The sequence below is a fragment of the Solanum pennellii genome, chromosome 12 (assembly GCF_001406875.1).
Source record: "Solanum pennellii chromosome 12, SPENNV200".
Taxonomy (NCBI): domain Eukaryota; kingdom Viridiplantae; phylum Streptophyta; class Magnoliopsida; order Solanales; family Solanaceae; genus Solanum; species Solanum pennellii.
In genome coordinates this window covers 4,609,469-4,631,252 of record NC_028648.1, presented here as the reverse complement: position 1 = coordinate 4,631,252, position 21,784 = coordinate 4,609,469, and the positions used below count along the sequence as shown (strand labels likewise).

General features: G+C 32.6%; 5 protein-coding genes across 5 annotated transcripts in view; 2 read left to right on the top strand and 3 right to left on the bottom strand.

The window, feature by feature from the left end:
- Positions 1-2,442, bottom strand: part of LOC107005953 (protein DOG1-like 1) — a 7,277-nt gene extending 4,835 nt beyond the window's left edge. The window contains exon 1 of the mRNA XM_015204595.1: positions 2,388-2,442. Coding sequence (XP_015060081.1) covers positions 2,388-2,442 — 55 coding nt within the window. The remainder of the gene's footprint in view (positions 1-2,387) is intronic.
- On the bottom strand, positions 2,265-4,806 carry LOC107005430 (multiprotein-bridging factor 1b-like). The gene is made up of 4 exons (XM_015204026.2): positions 4,609-4,806; positions 3,353-3,436; positions 2,838-2,920; positions 2,265-2,679 (listed from the first exon to the last, which is right to left on the bottom strand). Exons 1-4 carry the CDS (start codon positions 4,739-4,741, stop codon positions 2,560-2,562), a joined length of 420 nt encoding a protein of 139 aa, XP_015059512.1. The 5' UTR covers positions 4,742-4,806; the 3' UTR covers positions 2,265-2,559.
- A 1,206-nt stretch (positions 4,807-6,012) lies between these two features.
- LOC107005503 (uncharacterized CRM domain-containing protein At3g25440, chloroplastic-like) lies at positions 6,013-10,432 on the bottom strand. Its single transcript, XM_015204112.2, has 4 exons — positions 10,229-10,432; positions 9,378-9,750; positions 7,902-8,303; positions 6,013-6,581 (listed from the first exon to the last, which is right to left on the bottom strand). The coding sequence occupies exons 1-4, from the start codon at positions 10,312-10,314 to the stop codon at positions 6,201-6,203; spliced, it is 1,242 nt and encodes a 413-aa protein (XP_015059598.1). The 5' UTR covers positions 10,315-10,432; the 3' UTR covers positions 6,013-6,200.
- Positions 10,433-11,517: 1,085 nt separating this feature from the next.
- On the top strand, positions 11,518-13,976 carry LOC107005952 (peptide-N4-(N-acetyl-beta-glucosaminyl)asparagine amidase A-like). Its single transcript, XM_015204594.1, has 2 exons — positions 11,518-11,526; positions 11,693-13,976. Exons 1-2 carry the CDS (start codon positions 11,518-11,520, stop codon positions 13,610-13,612), a joined length of 1,929 nt encoding a protein of 642 aa, XP_015060080.1. The 3' UTR covers positions 13,613-13,976.
- Positions 13,977-19,060: 5,084 nt separating this feature from the next.
- On the top strand, positions 19,061-20,193 carry LOC107005270 (protein LIGHT-DEPENDENT SHORT HYPOCOTYLS 10). Its single transcript, XM_015203814.1, has one exon. The coding sequence runs from the start codon at positions 19,252-19,254 to the stop codon at positions 19,861-19,863; it is 612 nt and encodes a 203-aa protein (XP_015059300.1). The 5' UTR covers positions 19,061-19,251; the 3' UTR covers positions 19,864-20,193.
- Positions 20,194-21,784: the final 1,591 nt, after the last annotated feature.

The following is a 21,784-nucleotide window of genomic DNA, read 5'->3' as shown; positions in this document are numbered from 1 at the left end:
CTTTGAGAGTTTTGGTTAGGGGGAGAATTTATGGGTCACAAGCTTGATAGGTTATCACTTGTGTGAACCTCCCATGTATTCCGAGTGAATTGGTTGAGGTTGTTTCTCTCTGTATTTTGTACTCTCATATTTATAGTGGATTGCTCATCTCCTTTGTGGACGTAGGTCGATTGACCGAACCACGTTAAATATTTGTGTCTTTTGATATATTTCTCGTTGTCTTCTTACTCGTGGTCTTTCGAGGTTTGCTTTGCTAGCTTCCGCGCTACACCTGCTTATTTTCGGTCCTAACATAGATATCTAATAAAATTATCTCCTATTGAACTATAGTAATACATAGATTCTTCACGTAACATCAGTTGATAACTATGAATTTTAATTTTAAATATGCACAAAACATTTAAATTCATATTAAATTGAATAAATAAATACATTCGTCATATACAAACATTTTATATGATAATTTCAATACGTATATTATGTCATGTGAACACTTATGTTTACTTATTCAATTTTATATAAATTAAGTGCTTACTTTTACACTATCAAAATTAAAGATCATAGTAGTTCGTTGAAATCAAGTTAAGATTACATTGTACCTAAATTAGATTTTAAAAAATAATTTAAAAATAACTATTTAATAATGAGAATAAATTAAAAATATGAGATAAAAATTAAAATTTAATTTAAAATAAGTAACAAGTAAAAATAAACTGAGAATATTTATTAAATAGTACTTCAGTATCTCTTTTCTAAGTCTTTACCTCTTTTTTCTTCTTAAAACCACGCTTGAACAAGAGGATATACTAGTTATTATTACGTACTCCATTTTAAGTTTTAAGATTATGATTCAATTTTAAATTTTAACTTTGTCTCTCCTTAAAAATGATTGGTAATGAGTTTTTGAGCTTTTTATTAGGATCCAAATAATTAGACATACTTAAATTTTATTAAAATTTAGCATTATCTTTTATTTTTCTACTTTTTATTCATAATTATATGTTAGAATAATTCACGATATTTTCATAAACTTCTCAATGTGACTTAAACCTTATTTGTTTTCACTTAATGGATATCTGAATCTTAATCATTCAGATTCAGCCCATTAAGTACGTTTGGTGTTTAGGTTTGAATCTGAATCATTTATATTCAACTCATTGAGTTTATTTGTTTTATTTTTTAAAACCTCTTAGTGGCTCTGAAGAAGTCTGAATGAATCAGATCTGTAGGAAGACTCTTAACAACATTCAGACTCATTTGATAATTTATCAATTAATAAATTATAGTTTCTCTTTTTTTTAGCATGCCTTTTTATCTCATAGCTAAAAAATTTCTTTCTATCTTTTCTCAGTCAAACATCAATTTTTTTTCATAGGTAAATTTTCATAAATCCTTTCAAGTATTTTTTTTTTATATTAATAATTTTTTTGTATTGACGTATGTCAAGAACACTGGTTGCATAATATTTTTGGTGTATTATTGTTTATCAAGATTTTGAATGAAAAAGTAGTACTCCAAATCATGATTATTAAAACTTTCTTTTAATCAAAAGTGATATATATTGTTAAAATAAATATTTTATAATATTTATTAATATAATGTTTAATTTCACTTCCACATTCAGATATTGAAAACAAACAGTATTCAGATCAACATACTCAAATCTTAATACAAATCTTAATATTTAAATATGTATTCAGATTCAAACATTTTCATCGTAATGAAAACAAACGAGGTCTTATTGGTTAGATTGCTTTGTGTTTAGGTAGATGAACTCATCATACGACAGCCAAAAGATAATATCAAAGCAAAAATACCAATAAACAAAACTGCCTACACAGAGACAAAATATCCATAAATGATGGACTGCAAAGCTATTGACTGTATAATTAAATTTATTAATACAAACAACTATTACTAAAATCGACTGAATTTGACTGAATCAATAAGCAGAGTACTAGTTCTAATTTTTTTTTTAAAAAAAATCATTTATTAGAATATCACAAATTAAAAATAATAATAAAAGAAAAACTTATCCCATCCATAAATAAATATTTCATAATAATAACCCAGCTGCAAGATATTTTAAGAATACCATCTGCTAAATTCCTTACCTCCAAGATAATACAACAAAAAGAAATACAATTACATAATGTAACTGATCTATTTTAAGGTCATTAACCAATTCTCATCTTTTAATCTGAATTAATAACTTAACAATTCCTAAATGCAAAGGACGTTGGTATGGCAAAATAAACTTTATATCTTGTGAACAATCATGTTCATTAAGATTAAGATGTCTGGATAATCAAATTTGCTGAATTGTCCTAATTGCAATCCTTAAACATATAGCAAGAGCAAGCACATCCATTTTCGACAGGAAAAACCTTCAGTTTTAACAACGAAAGTAACGTCCACGAATCCAGACACAAGAACCACCATACTGGCTAAAGAAAACATTCAAAAGGCTCATGTACATTACCACACTTAGAACCCAAACGATGTAAACGTTCAAAAGGTTCACCCCCCCCCCCCCCCACCAGCCATCACTCTTGCAGTTTATTTCTTTCCACGTAGTTTCGCACCAAGAGCTCTCTCCAGTTTAGAAATTATCTGTTGGTTTGGAATTGCCTTTCCAGATTCATACTCTTGAATGATCTGTGGTTTTTCGTTTATCAACTGCACAACAAAGGGATTGCAAAAATTATATCGATACAATGAATTAAGCCTTTCTCTTGAATCTGTCTATATGTAGATTGCTTTATTTACAACAAAAAAAATAAAAATAAAAAGGGGGGGGGGGAAGAATAGGGAGCGCGTGAGAGAGAGAGAATTACTTGGGCAAGTTGAGACTGAGTAAGCTTCTTATCCTGTCGAGCTTGCATAATCGCTTTCTTCAGTTCAGTAGGTACCTTTTGATCTGAGAACAAAAAAACCGATATTAACACCCGATGTCATCAACAAAAGATAAAACATCTGGGGGTTTTTTCCAGTGGCAAACCTATTGGTATTTGCCTGATGGAGAAACCGTTAAAAGGTGTCTGCTTTGTCAAGTCGGGATGTAAGCATGACTTGGACTCACAGAGAAGAAAAGTGCTCTTCTTTTTTTGATAACCGAGAAATTCCTAGAGCTAGTGGCGCACAGTTAAAATCACGGTGGATAATAGGTCAGAGCAAAGAAACGCTCTATAAACACATTGTTTTTATAGAAGTGTGTTAAGCATATAACCTTTCATCACATTCAGTCGACTTTCAATTCAATCTCTGAGGAAGAGAAAGATTTCTAGTTATAATGTCAACTCAAACTTACGTGACAGGTTCTCTTTCAGTTATAATGTCAACTCAAACTTACGTGACAGATTCTCAGTATCTTCATCTAGCTTTCTCGTGTTCAACGTTGTGCTACTAGAGGCAGCCCTGTTTGACCCAGCAGTAGCTGCATTCAGAAAATAGATATCATGAGCGTAAAACATTTTGCTCATTTTCACAACTAAAGGATCGATGTCAACAAAAAAATTATCACACCGAAAATGAAGTTTCGCACCATCTAGCAATTGGCAAAACATGGAACGTCTGAAACTGTAATATATATAAACTACGACAAAAATATTCATGAAAGGTCAAAAGGATTGGTATTAACCAGATAAAGAGATACTATCATTCTACATAAAAGTAGGCCCATTTCAACATTAACAAGTCATTTCCTTCCCGACCCAGACTGCCCAACTTGAGTTATATCAAGAGAAATCAACATGCAATGACAAAGCGACGTGCATATCACTCAGGACCTCTTACCAATATAAAAATTCATATTACTAGTCTCTCTTGGCAAACAAAGCAGAAAAGAAAAATGCACATAAAAGTAACATGGAGCCTCCCTTTCGTAATGTTAAAATAGAGAAGAAAAACGAAGGGGGAATTTGGCTTAATTGGTAGAAGACTATATACAAGATGCTCCTCATATAGGACTTTAGGATACTAACAGGCAACTCCGAACGACCGAACCACACAAAGCGGTTAAGTTATAAATAAGGAAATCTATTGCACATTGAACTTTCTATTCGTCACAAAACCAAAACCAGGAAGAGTAAGTTTTGCTATTAACTAAGGCGCAACAGCTTCCGCGCAGCTACTACACCCTTGCATCTTGCCTTATCTTACTAAATAAAGCAACCTTTCGCGCCTCGCCTCGCTGTGTGTTCTTTTCGTGTATTAATAACTAACCTAACCACATAAAATATGTCACTTCCTTGATTATACACATCTATAAAACCACATACATTTTCTACTTGAGGCTGTGAGTATATTTTAATCAGTTAATTTAATGTGCAAAAAAAATAATTCAAATGATTTTGATTCAAAAGTGTTTTATTAGGAGTTGAGTTATTCAATTGGAGCATGAATTAGCTATATGTAAACAGGAAACCATAGATAAAGGGGAAATTGGCCGTTAAACTGACCGGAAAACTAAAAGCCCTAATTCGTACCAAGCAAAACCGATCGGGAATGGAAAAAAAAAGGAGCAGATACAGTATAACTCATCGTAAAAAGCTACTCAGAAAATCAATAAAGCTGAGATAAGAAGATTAAAGCATGTTGTATATGAACCTTTTCTGACGGTTTCGATTTCGGCACCGGCTCGACGGGCGGCGTTGACTGCTTTCTCATCTTTCCGTGCGGCGGCGGTCGGCGCTTTCTTGCGAATCACCACCGGCTCCCAATCTTGTGACAATCCGGCCATCTTTTTTTTTTGAAAAATATCTCCTTATCACTGCTTTACTGATTGCAGATTGCAATATTTGCGTGAAGAAGAAAGAAATAAAGGCTAATATAGGGGGAAAATGACCAAAATAGTCCTTAGGGTTGACAAATATAGAGTTTAGATAATTATAGAATTAAAATATTAATTTAACTAATTATTGATCGTTATTGGGTCAGTTATTGAATTAATTGTTAAGATTTTGTAGGGTTTTAAAAATGAGAAGTACTTTTATAACTGAAGAATGTGTAAGTTTCTTTAGATAAAATATTGGTTCATTAGATTTTGTTTGACGATAGAGATAGAACTCACATTCTTTATAGATTATGTTATGTCAATTTTATAGTGAATTTTCTGCGTACTCATCATGGAAGCGAGAGCTCGAGATGGTGGAAAAGAAGAATCAATAAAATAGGATGCTAAACATTGAGAATTACCCGAGGAGAAGTTAGAAATAAAAACAAAGAAAAGCGAGAACCACTTGAATAGAAGAATCGATTATTTTCCATCCTTTATTGCTAACAAGAGTGGAAAGATTTCAATTTTAAATCTTATGTTTGATGGCGATCATTTTGGCTGTTTGAATTAGTTTATTTTAAGTGATTTTTGGCTTTCAAAAGATTTTCTTTTTTTTGGGTAAAAGAGTTGGTTGTCCCAACTAAAAAAGTAGGAGTATAAAAGTTGTAATTAAGAAAAGTCAATCCAAACATGCACGTAGTATAATTATAATTTTACCATATTAATTATGATTTCAAAAAGGATAAATTAAAACATGAAAATTTTCAAGAGGCTTAAATAAGAGTAAAATAAACAAAACTATTATCCTTTCTTGATTTGTCAAACTAAACAAGTAAATAAGAATATGTAAAAAAAAAATAGGCATTATACATATATTGGACCCTAAACTTGACTTCATATTTTAACTTTGACCTCCAACTTTCATAATGCACAAACAAACACTTTAACATTTCAATTTTTAAATAAATAAACACATGAGTCCTACATAGCACAATACACGTAAGACACCACGTAGGACGAAAAATGAAATGTAGGATGACATGTATGTCTATTTGTTCAACTTTATAAAAGTTTAAGTGTCTACTTGTACACACCCAAAGTTGAAAGAAATAAATGTGATTTGAAGCCAAGTTACAAGGCATATTTATGTATTATGCCAAAAAAATATGGACAAGTAACTAAGAACAGAAGGAGTAATGGATTTCGAATCAATAACTATCCCAATAGGCAACATCTGAAAATAGAAATATTGACATAAGAAATATGATCTATCTTGGGTTAAAAAATTAAAGATCAAGTTCTAGTTTTTGTGCCAATTTCACGATAACCAAACAGAAGATTTAGAATTGAAAAAGTCTATTCTATTCCAATCCCTCAATTATCAGATCAAGAATTAAAACCACATTATTTCAAGTCTCAATATTCAATAATTTCCCCATATGCTACCGCAGTAATTACTAGTTTCCTCCTCCCCAGAATCCAACTCATCACTACTTGATTCATCAGTATCCTCAAATTCATATTCGCTTAAAGATTGTTTATCATCCGAGCAATAATCATCAATTTGAGGTAACTCGAGATCCAAGGAAATAGATTCGTCTGCTGAATAGTTCTCCTCTCCTATTTCATCATTTCGTTTTTCTCTTGTACTACATGAATCAGCAAGGATGGAGTAAGCACTCCGATTATTTGGGTCATCGTATAGGGCAACATGTCTATAGTAGAGTGCAAGTTCCTTCTCAGCAATGGCAATGAAATGTCTCACAGACTCTAGCGATTGCTCGTATTTTGATTTTTCCAACGCCTGAAGAAAGGAAATTTGACTAGTAATTCATACCATGGTTGATGCAAAAGTAGATAAAACGAAGATATAAGTAAATATGACAGAATCAAACAGAATTAGAAGTCAAATCCTTAAGTGTAGTGAACTGATTCCAAAAAAAGTAGCATGATACATGTGAGAAACAGAGTATGAGACTACTATAAAGGTCTGTGGGAAAAAATCGCAAGTTAAATGTACAAAGACATTTACAAAAGGAAGATCGTTACAATGTTTTGTTGGATACAAAGTGACAGATAACTTTGTTATCTTTCCAAGTGAAATAAACGACATTTTGGTATACATTCCTAAGAATGATGATGAAAAGCTGACAATATTTAGTTTCAGTTTCGAACTAAACAACCATCGATGTTTAAAATAGTGCAAACATATCGCAAAAACCAACAGATATTTTCCTATAATTTTATGACGAATGAAGCAGTAAAGAAGGTCGATGGAAAAAGATGAAATTGCAAACTGCAATGGGGTATATATGATGCAATGAAGGGTCTTGTTCTTTTGTAAGGTAGAGCGAATAACACAAGTCACAAAAGGGTAGTAGAGTGTTTCTTTAAGATAACCGTGGTGTCCGGGCCAGCTTTCATGCACCTCGACTAATTTCACCTTCCACCAGCAACAAGTATCAGTAACTCTGTACACCAAGCTAGAGCAGATGAGAAGAAATCACCTAGTGTTTTTGTCTATGCTGGGATTTGAACTTGACACCTCATCGTTCTCAACCCACTTTCATTGACCACTAGACACTAGGCCACACTTTTGGGTACTTACGGGAGTGGTTGTTGAGGTGGATTTCAGATGATCTACTCTAATTATCAACTGAGCCACATCTATGAGCCAAATCAACAACACAAGTCACAAAACGGTAGGAGAGTGGTTGTTAAGATGGATTTCAGATGATCTACCCTAATAATTAACTTAACTACATCTATGAGTCAGGTCAACAATACGTCGCATAACATGGATTCGGCTACAAATAGGGATAAGATGTGCATATATGGGTACATGCAGTTTTTGATAATATTATGAATAACATTATCCACACAACTAAACACACCTATGTCAGACATGTTTGGCACAAGTCAATAGAGAAAATGTAGGACCCACACAAATAGACTAAGTAGCGCGTCAACCGCAGAAGAATGATTGTGGAAGTTGGTGACAATGAGTAGAAGTTTATGGTTGAAGGGCTATACACATTGAGACTTTACAAAGTGAATTTTGCATGAATGCATGACGAGAAGCAATTACTTGGTTATTACAGAAAATTAGCTCTAACAAACTTACCCTCTTCTTCGATAGTGTATCAATAGGATACATAATTTCAGGCTGCACATATTCCCTTCCTCGGTAAAAAACGATGGTATCATTTGCAATTATCTGAATCGGAATGCCACCACTCAGTCTTGCAATTTCATCAACATATTCTTGAATTTGACCAGGTTTGCAGGGTTTGCATATGACTTTGACAGTTTCATGTCTTTTCCAATGTAGATGCATATTAAGAATAACACCTCCAAAGACTCCCCTTTTGCCAATAGGCACATAATTAGACTTTTTTTGTGCCATCTTTTTAATATAGAATCGTTCTTCACCAGTGAGAAAATGCGGCTTAACCTCGGGACCTTGAACTTTGGTAACCTCATATCTCTTTAGTCTCTCAATTAGCATAGCTTCTTTGACTTTTGCCTGACCCAAAGCCAACACATATCAGCTTTAGTTGAAATAAAGAAGTACATTAGCGTTTGTATAGTATTAAACGGAAAATGCAAACAAAACAAATCTTAGCTTCTATAAATATAAATATAGGGAGGACATACTAGATTCTTCGCACCCCTAAACAAGGAAAAGGTTAAGATAGCTACAATGTATTAACTATGAAATGGCATCAATGTCTCAGTGAGGCAGCAACCACGCATACAGGACTTGTTGAAACTTGGTTTCAGACAAAACTTGGTTTCAGCAGATGACACAAAAATTTAAAGTAATTCGAAAGCACAAAGGATCTTTTCTTTCTCCCGTCTCAAGTATTTCCAAGACAGATATCGTAGACAAGATGGATCTTTTTTGCAATAACTACTAAGATTAAACTCAAACGACCACAGCCAAGAAGAGAAGGAAAAAGACAAAGGCAGGATCAATAATGCTTCTCTAATCTTACTCTAAGTTTCAAGTACCAAACGAGAAACTATAATATAAAAGGTTCCTCAATACATTTAACAATAACACCAGAAAACACATCAATATGTCTAATTTGTCATTTTCATTCGGCTTCCTTCTAATTTCTTGTAAACCAAATTGAAGAAAACAGGTTGAAGCTCACTCCCAAGTGCTTCAATTCAGTTTATCTTAATATTATTGCAGATTATCAAGCTAATATACTGACAACAACCACACAGGTTCAGACGGAACGAGATGGATATTGAGAAATGATACAGTCGAGACCAAATAATTCAGGATTGAGCCATAGTTTCAGTAGCTGCGGTGGTATTTGTTTATAATCTCAAAGAAGTTAGGGGTGGCTATATGAATCCTTAGTTGTAGTCCCATAAGTAGAGTCTAGGGAGGGTTGTGTGTACGCAACCTTACTCCTACCTCCCCAACTTGTGAAGGTAGGTAGAGAGGTTGTTTCGGAAGGACCCTCGACCCAAGTAACCGCATATAGAATAATGGAGAAATAACAGTAGCACCAGTAGCATTATTGGCAAAAAAAAAAAACAATCATAGGCTCCTAAAAGTGAAAAAGAAAAATCTTTCTCTCACATTTTCAATCTTCTGTTTGATTCTTTCTTCAGCAGTGTCAAACTTCTGCTTCTTCTTCTTCCCCTGAACACCAAGTCTTCTCGGATCTCTTTTGTTGGCAGCTTTTCTCTTCTTCTTCTCCCTCTTCCTTTGCAGCTTCAGCTTCTTCTTTGTCTTCCATTTCTCCGTCTTTGGTGCCTCCACTTCATGTTCCTCAAACTTTAGTTTCCCATCTCTTGTCATCACAAAATCCAATCTTCCATGACTAAAGTTCCTTGATTCCCAACAGGGGTTTTGTTGGATTAACCTCTCCTTAAGCACTAACCTTGACAAGTTCAAAAACTTTTCTGGATTTCCAAGAATTGGTCTAACTAAATTGGACAAACTTAAATGCCTGTTCGCACGCGACATAAGTTAGATTAATTTAAAATTGAAGTTCTGTTTGTACATGCAATGCATTAGATTGCTTAAGTTGTATTTTTCTCATAAACACGAAAAATCTACTAACTGTAAACTATCAATATTCCCAATACATATACAAGCTTACCTAATGATCAAATAATAATTCACTAACTAAATACCAAAATATCCAAAAGCACCACATCATGAATCTGTTTTGCAAAATTCAAAATGTTGAATCTTTTTAAAAACTTGAAGTCATGATGTATATCAAAGACTGATTAGGATAGTGATTCCACAATCCACATAACATATCCTGATATCCAAATGCTCATTTGATCTAATAATTTCATATCTCATGTTCAAATGCTGATTCGAAATCATGATTCCATATAACATGTCCAATTACCTATTAAGCATAATCAAAACTAACTTAAAAAGGAAAAAGTAGAGAAATGTTGAATAAGCTTTACCTAGAAAAGGTAGAAGAAGAGAAGAAAGGCTTGCTAAGTGAAAGTAAGGCAAGTCTTCGAAAACCTCCAAACAGAGGATTTGTCATACGCCGTTCTCGTTCACCATCCAATAGAGCCGCCGCCGATGAGCTACTTCACCGCTCAGACCAAATTCCTCACATAACTTCAGTCTATATGCACCTCAACTATCAAATACCCCTTTTTTCCTGTCTTATAAATGATGATTATTCAATTAAACAATTAAGTAATATTAATTTAAATATTATGTTTATTTCTATTGTTATTTAAATTTTATTATACCGTTTAAATGTATTATTATATAAAAAATTCATATTATATAACAATTAATTTTGTATGATCGCATAAGACATCATATACACGTCGACCTCCCAAGAACCACCCTTTATTAATTGCTTTCGTAACCTTAGTATTTTCTTCTCATTTTATCTTTATTTATCATTTAATAATTTCATTTTATATTTTATTCTATATTTTCATAAAAACTCTACCATTTTTTTTTTGTAGAATTATCATTTAAGTTAGGTCAAATACAATAAATAGATACTTAAATTTGTTGGGATTTTTTCTCTCATGTACCTCAAGTATGTTATTTTTTATTAAATTATTGAACCACTCATAATTTGTTCCTTTAAAACATCATTGGCTGATGTAGAACTAGATTTTATGAGGGGTATTGATAGAGGATACAAATATTATTTCAGAATTCATTAGTCCAATTAATAGTGAAATTGTTCGAGAATAATTGTGTTTTACTTCAAATTATTTGAACACATTAGAAAACAAATGAGACTAACACAATTTGTCTTCATTCATTCAATCAAAATTATTACAATACGAACACAATTGAAGACATTTACAATAGAAAAACTTATCAAAATCAGTCAACAGTGTTTCTAAAAGAACAAATTATGAGTGGTTTAATGATTCAATAGGAAATTGGCATAGTTGATGTACCTGAAGGGACAAATCCGACAAGTTTAGAGATTTGTTTATGAGTTCGAGCTTTAAGTTATAAATATATAACATTATATACTAACCTAAACAATATAATTATATATTCATTTAAAGTTTAAAGGGAAAAATGACAAATATACTCTCAAACTGATCATAAATTGTATGCACATACCTTTCGTCATACCTTTGGGATATTGATGTCTGTGTAGTCTAACAACTACAATAAATATACCATTTATACTAACGGATATACACGTGTCATAATCTTACATCGATGCCATATTTTTTTTAAATATCAAACCAATGGATAAGTTATGCCACATGTCCATATTTAATCTTCCGATAAAGTGAAGGATATATATACTCTAATTTATGCATATAATAACCATAATTTAAAAATATATATTAATCATTTTCCAAATTTATATATTAAAATATAATACGATACATTACGAACAATAATATCCGAATAATGAAATGGTAACTTAGGAAAAAAACATACCAAACCTTCATCTACACTATATCAACCCCTCAATCAAAAAATACCAACACAAACCAAAACCATTAATGGCATTCTTCTTCCTATTCTTGATTTTTTTCACTCTCCAAAAACCACTCTTTTCCATAGCAACTCTCCATGGTACCTCTCTGTTTAAATCACAGCTCATTACCCAGCTAGACTCTTCTTTCAAGAACAATAATGCAACCCCAACAACCTATTTTGAAGTAACCAAACCTATAAATCTCCCCAAAAACAATCCTTGTTCATATTTAGTCCTTAAACATGACTTTGGTTACACATATGGAAAACCCCCTTTTCTTGCAAACTACACACCCCCTTTTAATTGCCCATCTCAGAAATTTTCCAAGATTGTTTTGGAATGGAAATCAACTTGTGAAGGAAGGCAATTTGATAGAATTTTTGGGGTTTGGCTTAGTGGGGTTGAGATTTTCAGAAGCTGCACTGCTGAACCAAGGGCTAATGGAATTGTTTGGACTGTCAAGAAGGATATTACAAGGTATTACTCTTTGCTTATGATGAAAAATCAAATTTTTGCTGTTTATATGGGGAATTTAGTTGATAGTACGTATACTGGTGTATATCATGTGGAACTTTTTATTCATTTTTATCCTGCTGAAGAAATGTATAAGCGAAATTCGTACGAGGCATTTGATTCTAGGGCTGATTTGATCTTACCTATTTCGAGGAATATACCGTTGAATGATGGATTGTGGTTTGAGGTTGAGAATTCTACAGATGTTCAGTCAAAAGAGATTGAAATTCCACAAAATGCTTATAGGGCTGTACTGGAAGTTTATGTTTCATTTCATGAGAATGATGAGTTTTGGTATAGTAATCCACCGAACGATTATATTCGTGCAAATAACCTTACTGATACACCAGGGAATGGAGCTTTTAGGGAAGTAGTAGTTAGTGTAAATGATGTGGTGGTTGGAGTAGTTTGGCCGTTCACGGTGATCTATACCGGGGGTGTCAATCCTCTCTTGTGGAGACCTATAAGCGGGATCGGATCGTTTGATCTTCCATCATATGATATCGAAATTACGCCATTTTTAGGGAAGATTTTAGACGGAAATACGCATAAGATTTCATTCAGTGTCACTAATGCTCTTAATGTGTGGTACATTGATGCAAATTTGCATCTTTGGTTGGATGAGAAGAGTATAAAGACAGAAGGGAAGTTATTGAAGTATACTAGTCTGCCTCTTTCGTTTTCTCTTACGACAAATTTTACAGGCATTGATGGATCTTTCGTCACAAATGCTAGTAGATCAATCACATTGACAGGATGGGTTAAGTCATCCTACGGGAACATCACTACTAAGTCAGCTCAAGTTTTAAGTTATAGTAATTATATGGTGGAGGGTAACGGAGGAAATTTGCAAAATGTGAATCAGATTATTTATTTCAATGAAACTGTTGATGTCGTGAGGCCATCTTCATATGTTCAGTCTCGTAAGTCCTTTAAAAAGTTTCTGCTTCTCTTGCATTCTGACAATGTAGACAAAGGAGATGAAAGCTATGCCTTAATCTCAAATGTTACGTTGGGATTTGATGATAATAGGGTAAAGACTTCCAAGAACGGATCGTCAGCCAGCTCTACTGAAAACATGCAAAAAGCACAGGGACATATTCTTGTAAAGGGGCAATTGGTTGTCAGTGGGATCGGGAGTACCCAACAAGTCTATAAATATAAGGATGATTCATTCTGCTACTCCAGGAACATAAGCAGCTCAAATTACACAATACATTATGATAAAGTTAGCGATTGTTGCCCCAGAATCACTTTGTCTCGTTTGCCTTTCAGCTTTGGCAAATTTCGATCTGTTCCTGCTCGAAGGGTCTCTTTGGCATCTCATCTTGGTGATGTTAAAGATGGTGTCTGACATTGCTCCATTTTACTTGTCTTCCACTCCTTCAACATAACAGTTCCTCTATGTTAACTGCTGTCAAAGAAGTTGTCAACTGTCACGGCCTTCCAATTATGATTGTTAAGGCAATACTTCTGCATTGCCTCTTTTGTTTCTTGCGTTTATTCGGGTTTTCACTTTGTGCAATAAGAGACAAGTTTCAAACAATAGCATCACCTTGCATTTGTGTTGCTGGATATTCCAAGATTAAACTTCACTAAAATTGTCACCAGTGGTTTTCCCTGGGAGAATTATAGTTAAAGTGATTACAATTTACCTGGATCACTTTGTTGTACTAACAATTAACTGTCTGAAATTTATTTGCCTATTTTTGTTCCCATTTTCTCTCTTGAACATGAAAAAACTTGCAATTATTTTCTTTTTCTACCCTTTCTGCCAGCTCAGTGGACTAAGTTCACCTTCCTCAAGGTGACAACAACAACTAAATACCCAGGGAAATCCCACTAAGTGGGGTCTGGGAGTTAGAGTGTATGTAGACCTACCTCGAGGAGGTTGAGAGGTTTTTTCCGAGAGACTATTGGCTCAAGTGTATCAAACCCAAGTAAACGAAGAACAAAATAATGAAGAAAGCATAACCGTTAATAAGAAAAACAGTGTAAAGTCTAAAAGAAAAAAAAAACAAAATAATAGTGTGGTAATCGAAACAAAATACACGACATAAGACAAGAACTTCAAGGGTATGATTAGCACCACGAAAAACACTAACAAGCCTATACCTACGCACGACAATACACAACTTCACCCCTACTAACCTTCTACCCTAATACACGACCTCTGCTCCTTCCTATCTAGAGTCATGGCCTGGGTAATATAAAGTTGTGTCAAGTCTTGTCTAATTACCTCTTCCCAATACTTCTTCGGCCTACCTCTCCCCCTCAGGATACTCCCTACAACCAGCCGGTCGCACCTCCTCACTGGTGCGTCAATGCACTTTCATTGCACATGCCCAAATCATCTCAGTCTTGCTTCCGTCATCTTCTCTGCAGACCACTCCCACCTTTTCCCGGGAACCTCATTCCTGATCTTGTCGCTCCTAGTATGCCCACACATCCATCTCAACCAGAACATGCATTTTCTGAACATTTCTATATACATCTGTTCCTGGGGAATTCATGTTTAACTTCTAATGATTGGGACATTTCTCTTGAACATTCACAATTTGGCATCTGAAAAAGGTATGTGTGTTTTTCTTCCTATCAGTTAAAGAGTATTGTACATGCTGTAATGCTTGAACTCTATTTTTATTTCTTCTTGCTCTTTCTTTTTTGACGGGGTTGCTTCTTGTCTAGCTTCGCCGTTAATTCTGTTTAGAAAAAGGAAAATGAAAGCAGAGAAAGAATGAAGTGGTATCTGAAACTTTCAAGATCTGGATAAATTGTAGTTTGGGAAGAGATGGTAAAACATATATGAATCATGAATTCTTCAAAGCAGGAAATCATGAGTTTATGGCAGAAAAAGTCCCCCTCAGAGTGATCAAACTTAGTTTGTATTTATTTTAATTAAAAAAAAGGGCCTCAATTTAATTGAGTTTATTCATGAGGTATCTGAGTTTCAGTTAGTTGTAGAAGTTCTAATCCTTCCTATGTGTTCTCCAATTTATTGGTTTTACTGTTGTATTTATTTCCGTTGACATAGTACCATGCAACACATATGATAGTTGCTAGTAGTTTTAAACCGATGCTGGAGCTTATTGCAAACAGATTGTGATAGTACAGCAACTTCTTCCGCAGATTTGGGACTTCTCGGTCAAGGCTTTTATGATGAGGTAAGTTAGATTATTTTATCAGTCAGAATATTGTGAGTTGTTCTCTTGGCATCCTTGGCCTAGTAGTCAATAAAGTGGGTGAAAACCTTGAAGTCCAAGGTTCAAATTTAGACAAAAATACACTCAGTGAATTTCTTCGTGCTTGTATATGTTTTGGTAGCTCCGTACCAGATACTATATCTGTCTTGGTAGGAGGTAACAAGTACCTGATGCAGGGATTGCAGTTGCTGGTCCGAGCAACGCTGTTATCCAAAAATAAACAAACTGTGAGCTTTTTTCTTCTCTAAAGACTTTGATGTCATATTCTAAGCAAGTGGTTCATAATAGAAATTTACTAAAAATCTTACTTGTGCTTATTTTTCATTTAAACATGAAATTTTCCATTTTGAAACCTTATTCATCAATCACAAACTAGTTGGGGATCTGGAATCTTGCATACCGAGGCTACAATCAGAGGCGCTCCCAGGATTTGAAGAGTTTGGGTGCATTAGTGTTGTTGACCAGGATCAAACCTGAGTCTGCAAGGAGGTATTCCTCACTTCTACCAACAGACCAAGAGCAATTGAATGTTCATTATGGGTGCACTTTTTATTATATTCCTTTTTCTATCCGTTTCTCAAGATAAATATATATACACATGATTTTTTTGAACGGGTGCACGTGCACCCCCACCTTCACATGTGAGTCCGCCCCTGGCTAGAAATGATTGTACTTTCTCATATATGCAAGTCTTTGAAATTTACACCCAAGAGTGTGGCCTGAGGGTCAATGAAGTGGTTGAAACTCAGGTTTAGAACTCAGTGGAGGCAAAATACACTCGATCTACGGGTTCCTTTTTGAATATCTCACGGATTTCGAGTGGAGAAGTTAAGTCAACTAAAAGAAAGTGTGAAACACCACTTCACAACTATTATGGAGTGATGAGAAAGACTGGAGCTGAGAGTGAATGTGTATAATATTATCACTCATGAGCATTACTAGCAGTAGCAGTGTTGGTTAATGGTTATGTATTATTAATAAGATTAACAAATATTATGATTAGTATCACACATAACGTAGGCTAAAAGGCAACTGTCGTATTTTCTTCAAGTTGAAGTTGATTAAGCATTTATTACTTACCATAGTTAAATTTTATTTTTTTTTGTCATTGATAGGTGATTAATTACTCAAAATAGTTACAAAATATAAACAAATGTTACCTGAAATTCAAAATAGTAAAACAGTAACGAAAGAACGTGAATTTAAAACTAAATGTCATAGCTAAAAACGGATTTCATATTTTCGAAAAAATTATACACTAATTAAACTAGCTAGCGTTTGGCCATAAATTTTCAAATATTCTCGGCAAATTTATTGGGCGAAATTTCACCATATGTTTGGCTATAGTATTTGGTAAACATATTTTAGTTTTTTAGAGAAATATAATTTATACCCATAAATTTTAAAAATTATCAAAACTAATCATAAGTTTATATTACAAGTCAATTGGATTTTCGTTGTAACGAATAACAACTAGTGTCTATGGAACTGGAGCAATGTGGTAGTTTGGATTGACTGCAACAAACATCACTCCATACATCGTGAAGTAGACAAAATACATGACTTTGTTACCCTGAGCCGATTGTTCATCATAACATCAACAATCGTATCATTACTTTCATATTCATTGAATATTTCATCACTACTTTGGTGTTCACGTAAAAAATTATGTAATACAACGCAAATAACTATTATAGAGGGTGTTCTGTAAAAGATAAAAGTTTGATGTAGAATTTCAATTTTTAAAAGATTCCAAATAATGAGATTTGACCCAAACACTAGAAAAAAAATAGTATTTGAAAATTTGGATATTTGCCAAATAATGACAGATTGTATGGACAAACATTATTTGTCAATTTTTTCCCCAAATATTACTTGAGAAATCTATGGTCAAACGGGTCAAAGTAGAACAAAAGAAGTAACTTTTTCTAAAAAAAAATCCGAAACACGCTAAAAGTCATAGCTAAAACAGATTTCATAATTTTGAAAAATACAATAACTAAATTAAAGTAGAACCAGAGAAACATTTTTCTGAAACACGCTGAAGCAGACACGTCGACAAAAATAAGACTAGTTCTATGCGAACTTTCCCTTATCTAATCTATCCTGCTTGATTTCTCTAAGAATATTTAAGTAGATGTGTATTAATGAATTCTCCAAAATTTGTTTATCGGATACGATTTCAAAAGTAAGAAGTTCATGTAATTTAGTCGTGTGTTATATCAAGAAAATGTTAGAAGACATCAAATGATATATTATTAGATTACGATATATGTTATATTCTTTTCATTTCAATTTATGTAGTATTTGTTTAAATTATAGAAAATGTTTTTAGAATTAGTCATAAATAAGTTGATAATCACCGAAGGAGAACGGAAAAAGCAGTTATTCTTGCGACAAGCAAGAGATATTGTGAACGGCAGAAAATTTAAAGATCATTTAACTAATCGGATATTCATAATCACTAGTCTAACCTATAACAGATTCAATAACAGTAAATCCTATTAGAATGACATATGCCTTCAAAATCGAAGATAAATATATTTTTTCGCTTATATCAAATATTAAAAAGTAAGAACACCTCTTATTTATTTTTCACGCAAAATATTTTCATTCGTACCAAATACACCCTAAATCATTTTGTTAATCCACTGTGTTTAAATATATCTTTTACCAATATCCTCTTTTACCCTTTTGTTTCTTTTTTTCCTTTATATTTTATTTAAACTTATTTCAATTTGGTTCTTTCCAATTTCCATTATCTTAGGAACCCCAACATCACATATGTTTTCTTTTGCAATTACTTTGTATTTATTAGTCAGCAAATTATATTCTTAAGCTACTCTTTACAGCTCAGCATCAAGCTTAAATTACTAAAAAGTACAATTAAGACAAATTTCTTTGTTAACTTATTTAAGCACTAAATTATTTCTTTTAAATTTATGGAAATCATATCATGGTAGGGTCATTTCATTTCTACATATACATATATATACAAGTAGCTAGTAATAAACTGTACATGTTTATCACCATTTAACATATTTTCCAGCTCTAGCTACCCCTACTAAGTCTAAATTAAAGTGCTGATTTTGCTAATATCTTGATAATGATTGCTTTAATGATGCTAGCTAGCACAATTATCAAGATACTAATAATAATTCATTTTTTTTAATTAAAAACAAAAACAAATTATCATCATGAAACCTTAACTTCTATACAATGACAATTGTAGAAATTTTGTCACACTCTTTCTTACTCTTTTAGTAATTAAAAATACTAACTCCGCTACTGTTTATAGCAATCAAGTTTTTTTTTTATTGGACAATTGAAATTCCTATTACGTTATATTATAAGATTTCTATATAAAAATTATCCAGACAAATGATTGAATTGTTGAAACTCTTATTATGCTATATTATATAAGTATTCAGACAAATGATATCGTTATAGAGTGATTTTGAATTTATAGTGTAAAAATAAGTAGAAATAAGTTAAATGATTAGTGGTAATAGGACAATTAAAGGAAGAAAACAAGAAGGAATAAGAAAAAGAAGAGTTAATATACTTTCCTTGGACCCATGCCATGTCTCCTTGGTACTCCATGATTTGATTTCCATCTTTCTCATCTATAATTCTACTCACTTTTTCTTCTTTCTTTCATAATAAATCAACAATATTTAATTAAATCTCAAGCTTGAAATGATCATAACTTACTATCTATAATTTCTTTACCAAGCATATTATATATTGTCAACCTAGGTTGCACAATTAAAATATTTTGATACTTACTATGATGTCAAATGATCAAATAATAATCGAAGGCGAAGGAGGAGGAGGAGAAGGATCATCATCGAGATCTAAAACCACTATACTCATAGCACCATCTGACGATCATCATCATCATCAGCTACCACCAGTACCACCTCAACTGAGTAGATATGAGTCTCAGAAACGTCGTGATTGGAATACTTTTGGACAATACTTGAAAAATCAAAGGCCACCTGTTCCTTTATCCCAGTGTAACTATAACCACGTGCTAGAGTTTCTCCGATACCTAGATCAATTTGGAAAAACTAAGGTACATTTACATGGTTGCCCTTTTTTTGGTCAACCAGAGCCTCCAGGGCCTTGTACTTGTCCTCTTAGACAAGCATGGGGAAGTCTTGATGCACTTATTGGTAGGCTTAGAGCTGCCTATGAAGAAAATGGTGGCTTACCTGAGAATAATCCATTCGCGAGTGGAGCTATACGCGTTTATCTTAGAGAGGTAAGAGATTTTCAAGCTAAAGCAAGAGGAATTTCTTATAAGAAGAAGAAGAAGAAGAGGAAAATGCAAAACAAACCTACTTCTAGTAATGCTCATGAGCCAACTACAACTACCTTTCAATTCCAATCTTCTTGAATTTCTATGAAGGAACAAAGCAAAAGGTAAAAAAAATAAAATTAAAATTGCTATGTTTTTCAATAATAAGAGGATTATTTGCTTTGTTTTTCTCAAAATATATGTCATAGAATTTTCTGATATCAGAGATAGAGTCAGAATTCCTTAGTTTATGAGTTCTGGACCATAATCATTTCAGTTTAGTTACAAAGTTACTGAATTCTGTTGAATCTGTAAAATACCATGAAGGTTAACTTCATGTTGTAAACATGTTGGATGTTTATAGTTCAACATGGACTATGAATTAAAAGAATTTTCTTTATGCTACATGGTTTGGATTTGATCCATTTTTAGTCATTTTGGATGAGGAAATCCCTAGAAACACGAATGATATTCATGATAAATGAGCTTGATTTAATTTGTAACATCGAATCTACTGACTTTGAATTCTGAATTCTGAATTTGAAACCCTAAACTTCTTTCAAGTTTTGTGTGAAAAAATGGATTTTTATTTTTCAATCATTCATAACCTATCTACTATGGTTAATCATAATTCTCTCATTCTTCTCTCTCTGTCAACTCTCCAAACAGTTATCAGTCGGTTGACATTAAATTTATTATTTTACTTTTTTTGAAGAAAACTTAAATTTATAATCATAAATACATCATAATGTTGTCTGGTTATACATTTTATGAAACTTCTCATCTTAAATATATATCATAAAAATTTGTTTGAATTAAAAAAACTTCTTATTCAAAGAAATATAAAATTAAATGCATCATTCTTTTTGAATGGTAGTAATTAATAAGGAAAAATAGTGTTAGAACAAAGTGGAGAAAATGGTGTATTTTTTTGTTTTTCTTTCTTTATAGGGATCTTGTAGCTAAGATTAAAATGTAATCTTTGTTTGCTTTTGTCTAATCTCTATCTCTTTTGAGATTCTGCATGATTTTGTGCCTCCATGGGTTCCATTAAGTATAATTACTGTGATTAATGGTTATATAAAACATGCATAATAAGTAGTATCTAATTTTAAAAAAAAAAACTGTTTTTTGGTGTATTTATATGATAGTAGATTTTGAAGACTTAAGATCTCTTTCTTATAAAATAAATAAATAGAAAAAAAATGATTACTTCATATTATTCAAATGATTATTTCATAATATTCATATGTTTGATTCTAGTCTGCATAAAATAAACGAAAATTTTGATTTTGTCACTATATCATGTAGTATAATATGCCACATGAGATATGGAGGTTCGGGGGTGGGATGACCAAGGGGCCAGGCGAGGGTTGGAGGTATTGGATAAATAGGAAGGAGATAATGAACATGAAATATATATTATTTCCGTAACTTATTTTTTCTATTTCCTTTACGGAAGTTGGGAAATCTTTATATAGTCAGTTTGTTAGCTATCTAGAATTTTACCTTATTGATAAGGGGTCAATTCTTGTTCATTTCTCATTTCTAAGGAATTCTAGAAAAAATATTTTTTGAAATATTTTAATCGATTATAAAAAATATTTTACTTCTTACCAAACAATTATTAGTTTAATGTGTGTTTTGCCGTCTAATTATCGTTAATTATCCTTCCTAAACAGCTTTGCTAATGCAACAGGAATAACTTCCTTGCTTGCTTGTAGAACATCTTGTTGCACAGATCATTAGTGTTCAGTACAAAGTAGTTTTTTCGTAGATTCTGTATTTGTACTACAAAATTAAATAAATAAATATTAATTCGTGAACTCCTAATGAAACTAATTGACAGCTTAATGGTAAGGAAAGGATCGTTGAAATGCTTTTCACACTAGAGTTGTGGGTCTGAATTCCGCTATCAACAAAAAGTTTCTCTTTTTTTTAAAAAAAATAAAAATCAAAACTTCTAAACTCCTTAATCTTGTGAGAATGATACTATATATATATATATATATATATATAT

Bases quoted from the DNA above. Each gene is read 5' to 3' on its own strand.
- LOC107005430 (XM_015204026.2), bottom strand. From the start codon at position 4,741: ATGGCCGGATTGTCACAAGATTGGGAGCCGGTGGTGATTCGCAAGAAA. The intron at 3,437-4,608 runs GTTCATATACAA...TTCTGAATGCAG, and splicing joins AATCGAAACCGTCAGAAAAG to CTACTGCTGGGTCAAACAGG. The intron at 2,680-2,837 runs GTAATTCTCTCT...TTTGTTGTGCAG, and splicing joins CTCAGTCTCAACTTGCCCAA to TTGATAAACGAAAAACCACA.
- LOC107005503 (XM_015204112.2), bottom strand. From the start codon at position 10,314: ATGACAAATCCTCTGTTTGGAGGTTTTCGAAGACTTGCCTTACTTTCA. The intron at 9,751-10,228 runs GTAAAGCTTATT...GCGTGCGAACAG, and splicing joins TCTTCTTCTACCTTTTCTAG to GCATTTAAGTTTGTCCAATT. The intron at 6,582-7,901 runs GTAAGTTTGTTA...TCCTTTCTTCAG, and splicing joins ATACACTATCGAAGAAGAGG to GCGTTGGAAAAATCAAAATA.
- LOC107005270 (XM_015203814.1), top strand. From the start codon at position 19,252: ATGATGTCAAATGATCAAATAATAATCGAAGGCGAAGGAGGAGGAGGA.